Source organism: Xenopus laevis, chromosome 6S (assembly GCF_017654675.1).
Source record: "Xenopus laevis strain J_2021 chromosome 6S, Xenopus_laevis_v10.1, whole genome shotgun sequence".
Taxonomy (NCBI): Eukaryota; Metazoa; Chordata; class Amphibia; order Anura; family Pipidae; genus Xenopus; species Xenopus laevis.
In genome coordinates, this window is record NC_054382.1 from 136,776,280 (window position 1) to 136,793,284 (window position 17,005).

General features: G+C 44.1%; 1 protein-coding gene across 35 annotated transcripts in view; it reads right to left on the reverse strand.

The window, feature by feature from the left end:
• The window catches only part of scrib.S (scribbled planar cell polarity protein S homeolog), a 66,728-nt gene extending 54,610 nt beyond the window's left edge, over positions 1-12,118 (reverse strand). For 8 of the 35 annotated variants that reach the window (XM_041568086.1, XM_041568070.1, XM_041568072.1 and 5 more), the window contains exons 1-3: positions 11,560-12,110; positions 8,826-8,998; positions 440-557 (exon numbers count right to left, since the gene is read on the reverse strand). In XM_041568086.1, the coding sequence (XP_041424020.1) occupies positions 440-557; positions 8,826-8,984 (277 nt within the window). In that variant the 5' untranslated portion in view covers positions 8,985-8,998; positions 11,560-12,110. Of the gene's footprint in view, positions 1-439; positions 558-8,825; positions 9,011-11,559 lie in introns of all 35 variants that reach the window. The other 27 variants (XM_041568081.1, XM_041568082.1, XM_041568074.1 and 24 more) reach the window with 14 other exon arrangements.
• Positions 12,119-17,005: the final 4,887 nt, after the last annotated feature.

Below are 17,005 nucleotides of genomic sequence, written 5' to 3' on the forward strand. Positions count from 1 at the left end.
AATATGACGGTAAGGAGTAAAGAGTTAATATGACAGTAAGGAGTAAAGAGTTAATATGACGGTAAGGAGTAAAGAGTTAATATGACGGTAAGGAGTAAAGAGTTAATATGACGGTAAGGAGTAAAGAGTTAATATGACGGTAAGGAGGAAAGGCAAGAATTAATATGACAGTAAGGAGGAAAGGCAAGAGTTAATATGACAGTAAGGAGTAAAGGCAAGAGTTAATATGACAGTAAGGAGTAAAGGCTTCTGGAGGAAAGGAAAGAGTTAATATGACAGTAAGGAGTAAAGGAAAGGGTTAATATGACAGTAAGGAGTAAAGGAAAGAGTTAATATGACAGTAAGGCGGAAAGGAAAGAGTTAATATGACAGTAAGGAGTAAAGGAAAGGGTTAATATGACAGTAAGGAGGAAAGGAAAGGGTTAATACGGCGGCTCACCGTTGCGGCTAATGTCCAGCTCCACCAGTTGCATGAAGTTGGCCACCTCGGGGGGCAAGCGCTGGATCTCATTGTCACTCAGGCCCAGTTTTCTCAAATTCAGAAGGCGAAAGAAAGGCTGAGGCCGGGGTCACACATAGGGGGAGAGGAGAAGGAATGAGAGAATAATAAACTTACATCATAGAACAACATAGACAATATATACTGTATATATACCATATATAACATTACTATCCAATCACAACATGAGATGACACTCACTGTGCAACCCCTCCCTGCAACTGCCCCGACTCTAAACTGCCAACCGCACCCACATAACAACAAGTATATTAAAGGACAAGTAAACTGATAACAATGAACACCCCTTATTACAACTTAGCAACCATTTCATTTAGTGTTGTCTCACCCCTTCCTCTGGTCAACACAAAAGTACAGGGGTAACATCAAACCAACGGGAGACTCTATCGCCCAAAGTTTTATTACTATACGTGTGACCCCCAAACACTGGGACAGAATGTTCTGTTATACAGATAGCTAGAATCTCAGCTGCCATAAAGCAGGACAGGACTGCTGCTTACAATGGGGATCAGATAGGATCTGTGCAGCCACTGGGACAGAATGTTCTGTTATACAGATAGCTAGAATCTCAGCTGCCATAAAGCAGGACAGGACTGCTGCTTACAATGGGGATCAGATAGGATCTGTGCAGCCACTGGGACAGAATGTTCTGTTATACAGATAGCTAGAATCTCAGCTGCCATAAAGCAGGACAGGACTGCTGCTTACAATGGGGATCAGATAGGATCTGTGCAGCCACTGGGACAGAATGTTCTGTTATACAGATAGCTAGAATCTCAGCTGCCATAAAGCATGACAGGACTGCTGCTTACAATGGGGATCAGATAGGATCTGTGCAGCCACTGGGACAGAATGTTCTGTTATACAGATAGCTAGAATCTCAGCTGCCATAAAGCAGGACAGGACTGCTGCTTACAATGGGGATCAGATAGGATCTGTGCAGCCACTGGGACAGAATGTTCTGTTATACAGATAGAATCTCAGCTGCCATAAAGCAGGACAGGACTGCTGCTTACAATGGGGATCAGATAGGATCTGTGCAGCCACTGGGACAGAATGTTCTGTTATACAGATAGCTAGAATCTCAGCTGCCATAAAGCATGACAGGACTGCTGCTTACAATGGGGATCAGATAGGATCTGTGCAGCCACTGGGACAGAATGTTCTGTTATACAGATAGCTAGAATCTCAGCTGCCATAAAGCAGGACAGGACTGCTGCTTACAATGGGGATCAGATAGGATCTGTGCAGCCACTGGGACAGAATGTTCTGTTATACAGATAGAATCTCAGCTGCCATAAAGCAGGACAGGACTGCTGCTTACAATGGGGATCAGATAGGATCTGTGCAGCCACTGGGACAGAATGTTCTGTTATACAGATAGCTAGAATCTCAGCTGCCATAAAGCAGGACAGAACTGCTGCTTACAATGGGGATCAGATAGGATCTGTGCAGCCACTGGGACAGAATGTTCTGTTATACAGATAGCTAGAATCTCAGCTGCCATAAAGCAGGACAGGACTGCTGCTTACAATGGGGATCAGATAGGATCTGTGCAGCCACTGGGACAGAATGTTCTGTTATACAGATAGCTAGAATCTCAGCTGCCATAAAGCAGGACAGGACTGCTGCTTACAATGGGGATCAGATAGGATCTGTGCAGCCACTGGGACAGAATGTTCTGTTATACAGATAGCTAGAATCTCAGCTCCATAAAGCAGGACAGGACTGCTGCTTACAATGGGGATCAGATAGGATCTGTGCAGCCACTGGGACAGAATGTTCTGTTATACAGATAGCTAGAATCTCAGCTGCCATAAAGCAGGACAGGACTGCTGCTTACAATGGGGATCAGATAGGATCTGTGCAGCCACTGGGACAGAATGTTCTGTTATACAGATAGCTAGAATCTCAGCTGCCATAAAGCAGGACAGGACTGCTGCTTACAATGGGGATCAGATAGGATCTGTGCAGCCACTGGGACAGAATGTTCTGTTATACAGATAGCTAGAATCTCAGCTGCCATAAAGCAGGACAGGACTGCTGCTTACAATGGGGATCAGATAGGATCTGTGCAGCCACTGGGACAGAATGTTCTGTTATACAGATAGCTAGAATCTCAGCTGCCATAAAGCAGGACAGGACTGTTGCTTACAATGGGGATCAGATAGGATCTGTGCAGCCACTGGGACAGAATGTTCTGTTATACAGATAGCTAGAATCTCAGCTGCCATAAAGCAGGACAGGACTGCTGCTTACATCCCAAGTAAGATATTTATAAAAGAATCTGAAGGGAATATTGACAATTTGAGACGTCAGTTGTAGCAGGTTGAAGCCTGATTCCCTGGGGAAGGAATACAAGTGAGGGGGGAGCATGTGAATTTATTTGGGGGTGAGCAGATAATAAACTCTAAGCTGTAGGGGGGCTGATACAGCAGAATAACAAATGAGCAGTTATTTGGTTTGGTGCCTTAGCTTGTGATTTCCAAATTCCAAATACACACACACACTATAGAGAGAGGTCCAGCGAAGGAAAGGACAGTAACAAACAGGCAGAATATAAAGACAATAATACAAATGAAAGTACATGTTAGTAATAATAATAATAATAATAATAAGTAAAGCTTGCACGCAGCTATCCTCATGATGTAACAAGATATGGAAGTATATATATATATTTATATATACTGTGGTTTATCTTTGTTTTTGTGGTTTCTGAATAGTGGACGTGTTTGCTGCAGGCTACACTGGTTCTCACACAGAGACTGTCCCATAGGGCTGCAATGTGTGTGTCTGTGCCTGCAGGGGGAGCACTACATAATGATTAATTAAACTGTCACACACAAGTCCCTGGGTTACTGGGTGGGGGGCACAGAGGGTTAATATATATACATATAATACACAAAAGCCATGAATATCCTGTAAATAATATCCTTATAAATGGTGAGTAGTGATGTCATCAGTTATAAACGGTGAGTTCTGATGTCATTTCTGTCACGACTCACTGAAACTTGTGTATTATAATAAATAAAGTACCCCCAGTTGTAAAATATAAGGATATTAGAAGTTACCTCGGAGTTCCATGACCTGTATAACTCGGCCTTCGGCCTCGTACTTTTATATGGTCATGTGACTCCTCTGTGACTTATAATATCCTTATATTTTACAAGAGGGGGTACTTTATTCACTATATATATATATATATACAGGGTGGGTCCGTTATAAAGAATAAACCTGTAGCCCTGCCCTCGGCTCAGGAAGGGTTAAACCGCTGGCACATGGCCACAAAGGGTGAGGGGCAAATAAAGAAGTGTCAGAGAATGGAAGTGACAGATACAAAACTGCCATTGTTTGGCTCAAGCTGTAACTGCCACAATCACAACTCACATACCAGACATAAGTTTGGGGGGCATTAGAGTTACCCAGAGACAGAGCTGAGCCGCACCCCTACTCACTGTTACACCCAGCAGGGAAAGGGTCATGTGAGTATAAATAATAGATAGAATATAGCAGCACATGGCACACAGGGCCTCCCAGGATTTCACTAGGGTGACAAAATGAACAGCTGGGGCCCCGACACAAGCCATCCCTGGGGCCCCAAGGGAGGAATGTAGTTGCCGGCACGACCCATTAGCTGTGCCCTTACTGATGCCAATCCCTGGCAGAAACATGGGCACAGTGTCCAGTACATACACCCCAAACTGCAGCACATGACATTTGGCAGTGCCCATAGCACATTTCCCCAAATATTCAGAGCAACTGCAAGGATGCCCATAATGTACAACATTATGATAAGGAATGTAGCCAGCAGTGCAATGGAGAGGGTGCCCCTAGTGTTGCCAGTGTGTGGGAGTGGCAGGTCAGTATAATGTAGAGATGTGCCCAATCAGTGCCAGCCTTACCCACTGCTGCTCATGTCATATTTATATTGTGGGCACCTCTTGTCTTGTACACCCACGTAACCACGGAGACGGGCAGCGTATGGAACTGGGTGCTGCCCAGATGGTGTGACTGCTCTATATACACAGACTGGCACAACAGGACGGACAACTTCCACTAACATGGGCAATGGGCAGGCACCTCCCTATATAGTCACAACATGACTCTCATACCAACTACACTGGCACACACACAGCTACACACAGTTACACACACAGCGACACACACAGTTACACACACAGCTACACACAGTTACACACAGCGACACACACACAGCACCTGCAGGGCCAACACAGGCTCAGCCAATCAGCTCTGGGCACAAGGCTACTGCACTGAGATAGTGTCTGATACAGGGCGGCCATGTTTTTCCCAGCAGCCCCTCACTCACATGTCCTAACAGACAGAGCAGTGTGACAGCAGATGAGAGAAGTAATAAATAACACACACATGTCTAGGGGCACTGGCCATGCCACACATCACACAGGTATAAGGGTTAGTATAAGGCTGGGCACATGGAGGGCAGAGAATCATTACTCATCCAGCTAATGTGATCCACTCAATGAGACCCCCAATGTGCTGGAACATGTAGTGTAAATAGTGACTCCACACACAGGAGTCTGGGGCCCCGGGGTCTTTATTCTGCGCCTCTACCTAAACTACTGGCACCAATCACATGTCACCTTACAGCTGTGCCTATCAGAGGGGCCCTTACTACTCACACAAACAGGGCCCAACTATAGTAATAGGGATGCCCAGTCCATCAGTGTGGGCCTCATTTTATATATATATATATATATATATATATACATAAACCCAGCCCCATACACACAGCCCTCCCTACTGTCACATAAATGATATATCCCCATATCTATACTAACTATAGAGTTTAGTATCACAATAGCCTTTGTATTATGTCTGTCCAAGAAATCATCCAAGTCCCTCTTATAGTCATTAACTGAATCATCACCCGGCAGTGCATTCCCCAACCTCACTGTCCTCACTGTGATGAACCCCCTACTCTGTTCCTTTAAATGAAACTTCTTTTCCTCTAGTCTGAAGGGGAGGCCTCTGGTACGTGATTCTCTTTATGGGTAAAAAGGTCCCCTGCTATTTGTCTATAATGTCCTCTAATGTACTTGTAAAGTCTAATCATGTCCCCTCACAAGCGCCTTTTTTCCCCCAGAGAAAACAACCCCAACCTTGTCAGTCTCCCCTCATAATTTAACTCTTCCCTCCCTCTAACCAGTTTAGTTGCACTTAGTCTCTGCACTCTCTCCAGCTCATTTATATCCCTCTTAAGGACTGGAGTCCAAAACTGCCCCCATACTCCAGATGAGGCCTCACCAGGGACCTATAAAGAGACACAATTATGTTTCATCCCTTGAGTTAATGCCCTTTTTTATACAAGAACTTTATTTGCTTTAGTAGCCACAGAATGACACTGCCCAGAATTAGACAACTTGTTATCTACAAAGACCCCAAGATCCTTCTCATTTAAGGAAACTCCCAACACACTGCCATTTAGTGTATAACTTGCATTTATATTATTTTTGCCAAAGTGAATAACCTGCATTTATCAACATTGAACCTCATTTTCCAGTTTGCTGCCCAGTTTTCCAGTTTAGACAAATCACTGTGCAAAGTGGCAGCATCCTGCATGGAACCTATAGTTCTGCACAATTTAGTCTCATCTGCACAAATAGAAACAGTACTTTCAATGGCCACCTCCAGGTCATTAATAAACAAGTTGAAAAGCAAGGGACCTAGTACAGAGCCCTGCGGTACTCCACTAACAACACTGGTCCAATTAGAAAATGTTCCATTTACCACCACTCTTTGTAGTCTATCTTTTAGCCAGTTCTCTATCCAGGTACAAATACTATGTTCCAGGCCAACATTCCTTCATTTAACCAGTAACCTTCTGTGTGACACTGTATCAAATGCTTTAGTAAAGTCTAAGTAAATCACATCCACTGCCATCCCAGAATCGAGGTCTCTACTTACCTTCTCATAAAAAGAAATTAAGTTAGTCTGGCAAGATCTATTACACATAAAACCATGCTGGCACAAACTCATAGTATTATGATTTGCTATGAAGTCCAGTATCTTATCCTTTATTAACCCTTCCTACCACTGACGTCAGACTAACTGGCCTATAGTTTTGAGGCTGAGAACGGGATCCTTTTTTGAATAGAGGCACCACATTAGCAATTCGCCAGTCACTCGGCACTATGCCAGATCTCAATGAATCCTGAAAAATTAAGTAAAGAGGTTTGGCAATCACAGAGCTAAGCTCGCTAATTACCCTGGGATGAATACCATCTGGCCCTGGACCTTTGTTAATCTTAACATGTTCTAGTTTCTTTTGAATTTCTTCATGTGTGAACCATGCATCATTAGTTGTATTACTAGAATTGGGACTATTAAGAAGGAAACCTTCACTTACTGGTTCCTCATTTGTGTAGACAGACGAAAAATATGAGTTCAAAATCTGCGCTTTTATTTTGTTTTCATCAACCAGCTGACCCCCCTCTGATACTAAAGGTCCCGCCCCTTCCTGCTTCATTTTTTTTTTTTACTATTAACATATTTAAAAAATAGTTTTGGATTTGTTTTACTGCTTGCTGCAATATCCTTTTCTATATCAATTTTAGCTTGCCAAAGGGCTCCTACTCATGAGCGTTTTTACCTGCGCTCCCCTGTGTTCCGTTTTTCGGCGTTCAGCCGCAGGGGAGCGCAGGAATAGACACATTTCATTATTTCAAATGGGGCTGTACTCACACAGGCGTGTGTAGGCGCCGAACGCAGGAAAAATGCAGCATGTTGCGTCTCAACCTGCGTTCGGCGCCTACATGCGCCTGTGTGAGTACAGCCCCATTTGAAATAATGAAATGCGTCTATTCCTGCGCTCCCCTGCGGCTGAACGCCGAAAAACGGAACGCAGGTAAAAACGCTCATGAGTAAGAGCCTTTATAGCTTCTTTGCATGATTTATTGGCCTCCTTGTACCTTATAAATGTTTCGGCTGTACCAGTAACTTGAAAGCCTTAAAAGCACGTCTTTTCTTACCCACCTCAACACCAACACTTCTATTGAACCAGAAAGGTTTTGCTTTGTGGCATTGCCGTTCCTTGCTTACAAGGGGAATATACTGACATGTAGATTTATTATAAAGACTTCCCATTTCTGTTTTTGTTCCGGGTCATATGATGAATAGAATTAGAACAGGAGGCAGGGCCACATGTAAGTATAACAACTGCTGTGATTGGCTAGTGGTGGCCCTATCAGGACTGGCAGTTACAGGGGCTCAGTTTGACAACGGGTTCTTCTGCACCAAAACTTGCCCCCAGGTCTATAAGTGAATAATAAGCCCCTGCTGTAGGGCCACTGGGCCAACAAGGGGTTGGGGAGGAATGTCTTTGTATGGGGGAGGGGTATTATTAAACAGAGACACCTGCCCACAGAGCTGACACTCTACAGTGCATGCAGTGCTGCCTATTTACAGTGCCAATGATACAATATTTGGGGGGCACAATAAAGTAGGGGGGAGCAGCAAGAAGAGTGTTCAGAGACATTCTGCCTAAGTCCCAGGAGCTGACACTCTACAGTTCCAGCGGCAGGAGTAATGAGTTAGCTGTGCCACACACTGAAACAGGGGGCCAGGGCGGAACCCCCAAAAGGAACAGCCCAAACCTCTGCAGCGGAATGACAGACACACAAAGGGTTAATAAGGAATAATGTTGGAATTCCATAGGGAACATTAATATTAGTAGGCGGAGCTCCCACACAACAAGGAAGTGGCTGGTTATTGTGCTATTTACAGGGTGTCACTTCTACACCCCAGTCACCCACATACCCACCCAGCACCCCAATTCAATGCAAGGAGGGGAGGGTGACAGATCTGTATATATTCTGGGTGCCAATAATACTAAGCCGTTGCTGTAGGGTGCAGGGGTGAATGAGAGTTACTACAACTCCCAGCAGCCCACCAAGAGCCCAGCACAGCTGCTTATGTTTCTATATACGACTCTGCTAGATAATCCTTCAGTCATGCAAATAGAAAGTACGTGGTTGCCAAGAGCAGCGAGCCTAGCAACCTGATGGATTGTCATTCTGTGCAGCTACAGACAAAATAGTTTACAATTACTCAAAAAGCCCAAAGATAAAGACCAACTGCAAGGTTAATACAAAGGAACACTTCCCCTTAAAAAAATAATCTATAGGGGCTGGACTCCCCAAGTGTCAGTTATATAGAGCAGCCGTGTCATGTGACTGGGGTTACCCTGGAAACGTGCCCTTACCCTACACAGGCCACCCAATGGGCAAGTCGTAGAGCAGCTGCACATTAGAGACATGGAGGAGACACTTACCTTGGGCAACTCCCGCAGTTGGTTGGCATCCAATAGAAGCTCCTCCAGACTGCGACTGTAGCGATATATATCACCCGGTACAGACAGCAGCGAGCAGTGACGCTTATCCACCGACTCCACCTGACCATTGCACCTCCACAGCGGCATGCACTTCAACATGGCACCCACCTCAACTGTCACATTAACTGGGGCAATTAGCACATTGTACAGCAGAGAGGGGGGCAGAAAGATATGGGGGGAGATTCACATCAATTCCGGGGCTCTTACACAAGGGGTAACTATGACCCCTACACTGGGGTACAACGGGCATCCACATGGGGTATCGGGGGACTGGCAGTTAGGGGAAAAAAGGTTGAACTTGATGGACGTGGGTCTTTTTTCTTACTATATTACTGCGTTACTATAAATGAGACTCCTGTAAAGTGATGGACTGGGGGCACCTAGGGAATGACAGGAATAACTGGGGTGAGGGGTATTAAGGTTCTGAGGGAATATCGGGGAGGGGGTATTTAAAAAACAGAAAGGGGCAATTAGAAGAGAGACAGAGGGGCAATTAGAAGAGAGACAGAGGGGCAATTAGAAGAGACAGGGGGGCAACTAGAAGAGAGACAGAGGGGCAACTAGAAGAGAGACAGAGGGGCAAGTAGAAGAGACAGAGGGGCAAGTAGAAGAGACAGAGGGGCAAGTAGAAGAGAAAGAGGGGCAAGTAGAAGAGACAGAGGGGCAAGTAGAAGAGAGACAGATGAGCAATTAGAAGAGAGACAGAGGGGCAATTAGAAGAGACAGAGGGGCAATTAGAAGGGACAGAGGGGCAATAAGAAGAGACAGGGGCAATTAGAAGAGAGACAGAGGGGCAATTAGAAGAGAGACAGAGGGCAATTAGAAGAGAGACAGAGGGGCAATTAGAAGAGAGAGGAGCAATTAGAAGAGACAGGGGGACAATTAGAAGAGAGACAGAGGGGCAATAAGAAGAGACAGGGGGGCAATTAGAAGAGAGAAAGAGGGGCAATTAGAAGAGACAGAGGGACAATTAGAAGAGAGACAGAGGGGCAATAAGAAGAGACAGGGGGGCAATTAGAAGAGAGAAAGAGAGGCAATTAGAAGAGACAGAGGGGCAATTAGAAGAGACAGGGGGTAATTAGAAGAGACAGAGGGGCAATTAGAAGAGACAGAGGGCAATTAGAAGAGACAGAGGGGCAATTAGAAGAGAGAAAGAGGGGCAATTAGAAGAGACAGAGGGGCAAGTAGAAGAGAGACAGAGGAGCAATTAGAAGAGAGACAGATGAGCAATTAGAAGAGAGACAGAAGGGCAATTATAAGAGACAGGGGGGCAATTAGAAGAGACAGGGGGGCAATTAGAAGAGAGAAATAGGGGCAATTAGAAGAGGGACAGAGGGGCAATTAGAAGATACAGAGGGGCAATTAGAAGAGACAGGGGGGGCAATTAGAAGAGACAGGGGGGCAATTAGAAAGAAGAAAGAGGGACAATTAGAAGAGAGACAGAGGGGCAATTAGAAGAGAGACAGAGGGGCAATTAGAAGAGAGACAGAGGGGCAATTAGAAGAGACGGGGGGGCAATTAGATGAGACGGGGGCAATTAGAAGAGAGAAAGAGGGGCAATTAGAGGAGAGACAGAGGGGCAATTAGAAGAGAGACAGAGGGGCAATTAGAAGAGAGACAGAGGGGCAATTAGAAGAGAGACAGAGGGGCAATTAGAAGAGACAGGGGGCAATTAGAAGAGAGAAAGAGAGGCAATTAGAAGAGAGGCAGAGGGGCAATTAGAAGAGACAGGGGGGGCAATTAGAAGAGACAAGGGGGCAATTAGAAGAGAGACAGAGGGGCAATTAGAAAGAGACAGGGGGGGGCAATTAGAAGAGACAGAGGGGGCAATTAGAAGAGACAGAGGGGCAATTAGAAGAGAGACAGAGGGCAATTAGAAGAGACAGAGGGGCAATTAGAAGAGACAGAGGGGCAATTAGAAGAGAGAAAGAGGGCAATTAGAAGAGAGAAAAGAGGGGCAATTAGAAGAGAGAAAGAGGGCCAATTAGAGAAGACAGAGGGCCAATTAGAAGAGAGACAGAGGGGCAATTAGAAGAGAGACAGAGGGGCAATTAGAAGAGAGACAGAGGGACAATTAGAAGAGAGAAAGAGGGGCAATTAGAAGAGAGAAAGAGGGGCAATTAGAAGAGAGACAGAGGGGCAATTAGAAGAGACAGAGGGGCAATTAGAAGAGACAGAGGGGCAATTAGAAGAGAGACAGGGGGGCAATTAGAAGAGACAGAGGGGCAATTAGAAGAGACAGATGGGCAATTAGAAGAGACAGATGGGCAATTAGAAGAGACAGGGGGCAATTAGAAGAGACAGGGGGCAATTAGAAGAGACAGAGGGGCAATTAGAAGAGACAGAGGGGCAATTAGAAGAGACAGAGGGGCAATTAGAAGAGACAGAGGGGCAATTAGAAGAGACAGAGGGGCAATTAGAAGAGACAGAGGGGCAATTAGAAGAGACAGGGGGGCAATTAGAAGAGAGAAAGAGGGGCAATTAGAAGAGACAGGGGGCAATTAGGAGTGGGGGTATATAATAATATATTAGTGAGTGAGTGGGGGGGTATATAAGATATAAATGGGGGGAGGGGGGAGTATAAGACATACAAGTGTAAGTAGGAGAGGCTGGGGGTGGATAAGTCAGGGGGGAGGGATTTAGGAGGAGGGGGAGGAGGGAAATCCGCACTTACTCGGGGGGTTCCGGGAGTGAAGAGACAGAACAGGAAGTAACGTCCTGCCGGCCCCAGTCTCCTCTCCTGTTTCCCAGTACAAGTTCCGTCTTTCTCTCACCTCCTCACAGACTCTCAAGCTCCCAGCCCGCGGGACGCGAGAGGCTCAGGCTCTAGTTCGGCCGTAACTGATGCATGCCGGGAAAACTAGTCCAGTCGAGAGGAGACACACGATATAAAAAGCATCACTAAACTACGTATCCCAGAATGCCTCGGTCACTTGCAATGGAACTCTGGGAAAGCGAGTTCTGCGCCAGAGAAACACAAAGCGTCGAAACGGAAGGAAGAACTATTAATCCCAGAATGCCCTGCTGCCGAACTCTGCCACTGTGGGGAAGCGATTCTGTGATTGGACCTGGGACATTACAAATACCACTCCCACAATGCACTGCTGTGAAAAGTTTGCTGTGTGTGAGGAACTAAAGCTTCGTACGTGCCCCGGGCTCGAAGGAGAAAACACTGACAGGATTGTTCCCCTGTAATTTAACTCTTAGTGTGATGTACAGAGGGATATTCTGAGATTATTTCCAATTGGTTTTCATTTTTTATTATTTGTAGTTTTGACTTATTTTGCTTTTTATTCAGCAGCTCTCCAGTTTCTAGTGTCAGCCATCTGGTTGCTAAGGTCCAAATTCCCCTAGCAACCATGCATTGATTTGAATAAGAGACTGGAATATGAATAGGAGAGGCCTGAATAGTAAGATATTATTTTCCCAGAGTTCCACAGTGACCCGCAGGTCTGACACTCACTCACTGACACTTATGGTTGGATTACCTCATGGGCTGCCCCTCGGCTATTTACTATATATATATATATATATATATATATATATAAAATACACAAGAGCCATGAATATCTTGTAAATTATATCCTTATAAACGGTGAGTAGTGATGTCATCAGTTATAAACGGTGAGTTCTGATGTCATCAGTTATAAACGGTGAGTTCTGATGTCATTTCTGTCACATGACTCACTGAAATTTGTGTATTATAATAAATAAAGTACCCCCAGTTGCAAAATATGAGGATATTAGTAGTTACCTCGGAGTTCCATGACCTGTATAACTCGGCCTACTACAGGCACAATCATGTCCCTTCCTTAAATAGATAAATAAATAGAGTATTGGGGAGCTCCTCCCATCAAATAGAAAACAACCGATGGTGTGCAATGTCAATTCAACCAATATAAAAAAGAATTGGCCTATTGCTTTGCACCTTCCCATCCCTCTTAGTCCAAAAACACAGTCATATGTCTACCCCCGCAACATGTGTTAAAACATAACTTTTAATAAATATCATTAAGAAAGAAGTCCAGATTAACACCATTTAAAATACGTTCGGTACAGGGAGGCGAGATGCCACGGGATAGTGGGTTTAAAACAAATCTCTGCAGCAATATATATGCCGAACCATCCCACAAAATAATATGTTTGCGTGTTGTTGTGTTCTGATATCAGCCTTATATACATAGACAATGGTAATCCACCATGCATGGCATCGTATACATTTCATTTGATATGACCGCAGCATATAACTTCTAAAATATTAATATCATAGCAGACTGCTGCATTTAGACCCAAAGAGGCACAAACTAGGTGCGACCTTCCTTAAATAGACCTTGTAACAGTGGCCTCTATACGTCTATACAACATGTGTACTTAACCCCATAGCTAATCTACTTATAACCTCTTTATTTAGACTATTAAAAACAAGTTAGTGGCCGTTAAAAGAAACACTACACTACGCTCCAAAAGGAGCCTTTTTTTGCCATAAACTGAGAAATATGCCAACGAATAGTTATCGGATCGCCATTAAATACGTCTTTTTCTTTCAATTAGATCTTAAATATCTTTTAGTAAATATATGTAAATGAATAGCTGTAAGGGGGACGGTGTATTAGGCGCCATATTATGACCATATTTATAGAAAGGAGAGCATTGGATAAATATAAAATAGTAATGGGATTTTCTTAAGAAACCCATTCTGGCTCCTGTCTATTACATCAATAGAGATACATAAGATCATGTCTTTTGCTGTTCTAGGATCCAGTTCTAGGATCCAGTTGTAGGATCCAGTTGTAGGATCCAGTTGTAGGATCCAGTTGTAGGATCCAGTTGTAGGCTAAACAACGCTGACCTATTGGTGACTTATCTTCCTTCTTTTCGATTGCTCTAATGTGCTCTCTTATTCTGTCTTTCAGGCATGGGATGGAGCACCCTACATATTGTTTCGTACAGCATTTACATTCTAATAGGTATACTATTCACTTGCAATTGCAGTTATAAAATCCTTTACTTTGATATGTTCTGCCTGTGACAGTGGAAGTAAATCCATTGCTGATATCTATCACCCCACAAGTTTTGCACCTGGTGGATCCGCATCTAAAAGTACCTTTCCTGGAAAACCAGTCACCCCTTTGTAGAAATGTAGGTGAAGAAACTATGCTGGGTGCTTGCATATTGCTCAATGTAGGGCACAAACTTCATCTCATTGGAAGATAATACTTTGTGTAGTTTTTCATATTTTCCAATTACTCTGCAAATTTGGTTATATTCTTCACTGTATTCTGTTACAAAATAAATTATTTTATTTTCTCGAGGCTGTATCTTATTTTTTTTTCTCTACTCTCATTTGTCTGTTCCCCTGCTGGATCTAACTTACTCGCTTTGGTGTATGAATTCTATATGAGGTACTTAGAGTAACCTCTTCTATAGAGTCTTTGAGACAGCTCTCTTGATTGTTCACGAAAAGAACCGGACTGACTACAATTTCTGCAATAACTTAAGAATTGACTGGATGGAATGTATCGTAGGGTGTGTTGTGGATGCCAACTATTGGCTCTCAATATGGTATTTCCTGCTGTTGATTTGCGAAATATCTCAAAATCTATCTCACCCTGGTCTGTGTTGCCTATTAGTCTTAGGTCCAAGAAACGAATCTCGTCGATGTGATGTTCTATAGAGAATTTTAGATTACAGTTGTGTCACGGCCGGCACCCGATACCAGAACAAATGCCAAGCACCCTGGTCTCGGCTCAGCTTCACCAGTAGTGTGACCACCGTTGGGCTTTGGGAGGAGCCCTCAGCTTACTTGGGTGCCACCTGGACTTAAAGAGGGGTGCAAGGCGAGATGTTCTGGCAGGCGTTTAGCAGAGTCTTTAGGCCGACGGTCACGGTACAAATGGAGCAAGCGAGAGAATCGTCAGACAGGCTGGGTCGAGGCAGGCAGATATCAAGAATCGTCAGGCAGGCAAGGGTCAAAACCGGGTATTCAAACAAAAGGGATCAGGCAGAAGAGTAATCGAAATGCAGGCAAAGGTCAGAGTTCGGATATCAGAATAGTCAGGAACAGGCAGGGATCAAAAACCAGGAATCACAGATATAAAGTACACAGGAACAGACAGCACAAGGCTTCAGGAACCACAGAATAAAGATTCTATCACGGGCAAGGTGCTGTGGACACGATGGGCTTTTTATACAGTTTGAATTGCGCACTGACGTATGACGTCAGCGCGCCTGCGCCTTTAACTGGAAGGAGGCGCGCCGCGCACGCCCTATGGAGGAGCCGGTGCCAGCGAAAACACGCTGGCGCGGCTAAGAGGAAGGAAGGTGCGGCGGGCGACCCCGCCGGTGGCGCGGTGGACGACCCCGCCGCACAGGTACTCTTACAACTTGTCATTAAGGTAATTGTGCAAATCTGTGATCAAATCAGGTGGGCCACCCCATATAAATAAGAAGTCGTCTATAAAGCGACCATACCAAATTATGTATTACAGAACATCACATCAACGAGATTCGTTTCTTGGACCTAAGACTAATAGGCAACACAGACCAGGGTGAGATAGATTTTGAGATATTTCGCAAATCAACAGCAGGAAATACCATATTGAGAGCCAATAGTTGGCATCCACAACACACCCTACGATACATTCCATCCAGTCAATTCTTAAGTTATTGCAGAAATTGTAGTCAGTCCGGTTCTTTTTGTGAACAATCAAGAGAGCTGTCTGAAAGACTCTATAGAAGAGGTTACTCTAAGTACCTCATATAGAATTCATACACCAAAGCGAGTAAGTTAGATCAAGCAGGGGAACAGACAAATGAGAGTAAAGAAAAAAAATAAGATACAGCCTCGAGAAAATAAAATAATTTATTTTGTAACAGAATACAGTGAAGAATATAACCAAATTTGCAGAGTAATTGGAAAATATGAAAAACTACACAAAGTATTATCTTCCAATGAGATGAAGTTTGTGCCCTACATTGAGCAATATGCAAGCACCCAGCATAGTTTCTTCACCTACATTTCTACAAAGGGGTGACTGGTTTTCCAGGAAAGGTACTTTTAGATGCGGATCCACCAGGTGCAAAACTTGTGGGGTGATAGATATCAGCAATGGATTTACTTCCACTGTCACAGGCAGAACATATCAAAGTAAAGGATTTTATAACTGCAATTGCAAGTGAATAGTATACCTATTAGAATGTAAATGCTGTATGAAACAATATGTAGGGTGCTCCATCCCATGCCTGAAAGACAGAATAAGAGAGGACATTAGAGCAATCGAAAAGAAGGAAGATAAGTCACCAATAGGTCAGCGTTGTTTAGCCTGCTCCTCCAGAGGCCACAAGATCTGGGTGGAAAAGTCATTGAACAGGTGAAGATCCCAGTGACAGAAGGTGATACCTTGAACCTAAGGGAAGTTTACTGGATCCTACAACTGGATCCCACAACTGGATCCTACAACTGGATCCTACAACTGGATCCTACAACTGGATCCTACAACTGGATCCCACAACTGGATCCTACAACTGGATCCTACAACTGGATCCTACAACTGGATCCTAGAACAGCAAAAGACATGATCTTATGTATCTTCTTAAGAAAATCCCATTACTATTTTATATTTATCCAATGCTCTCCTTTCTATAAATATGGTCATAATATGGCCCTAATACACCGTCCCCCTTACAGCTATACATTTACATATATTTACTAAAGAACTTATTCCCCCAGTACTGTCTTATGTCTGTCCCTTCTTCTATCAGTTTTATTCCTCCTGAGTTTAACGCCTCCCTTATGTCTGTTCCTTTTTACTCCATTCTCCTTTGTACTTAAAGGACAAGTTACATAGTAACATAGTAAGTGAGGTTGAAAAAAGACACATGTCCATCAAGTTCAACCTTTTAACTCTATATATAACCGGTCTAACTGCCAGTTGATCCACAGAAAGGCAAAAAAACCCATGTGAAGGCTCTCCAATTTGCCTCAGAGGGGGAAAAATGTCTTCCTTCCTGACTCCAAAATGTCCCTGGATCAACTTGTACTATGAGCTATCTCCCATATCCCTGTATTCCCTCACTTGCTAAACACCATCCAACCCCTTCTTATACCTATCTAATGTATC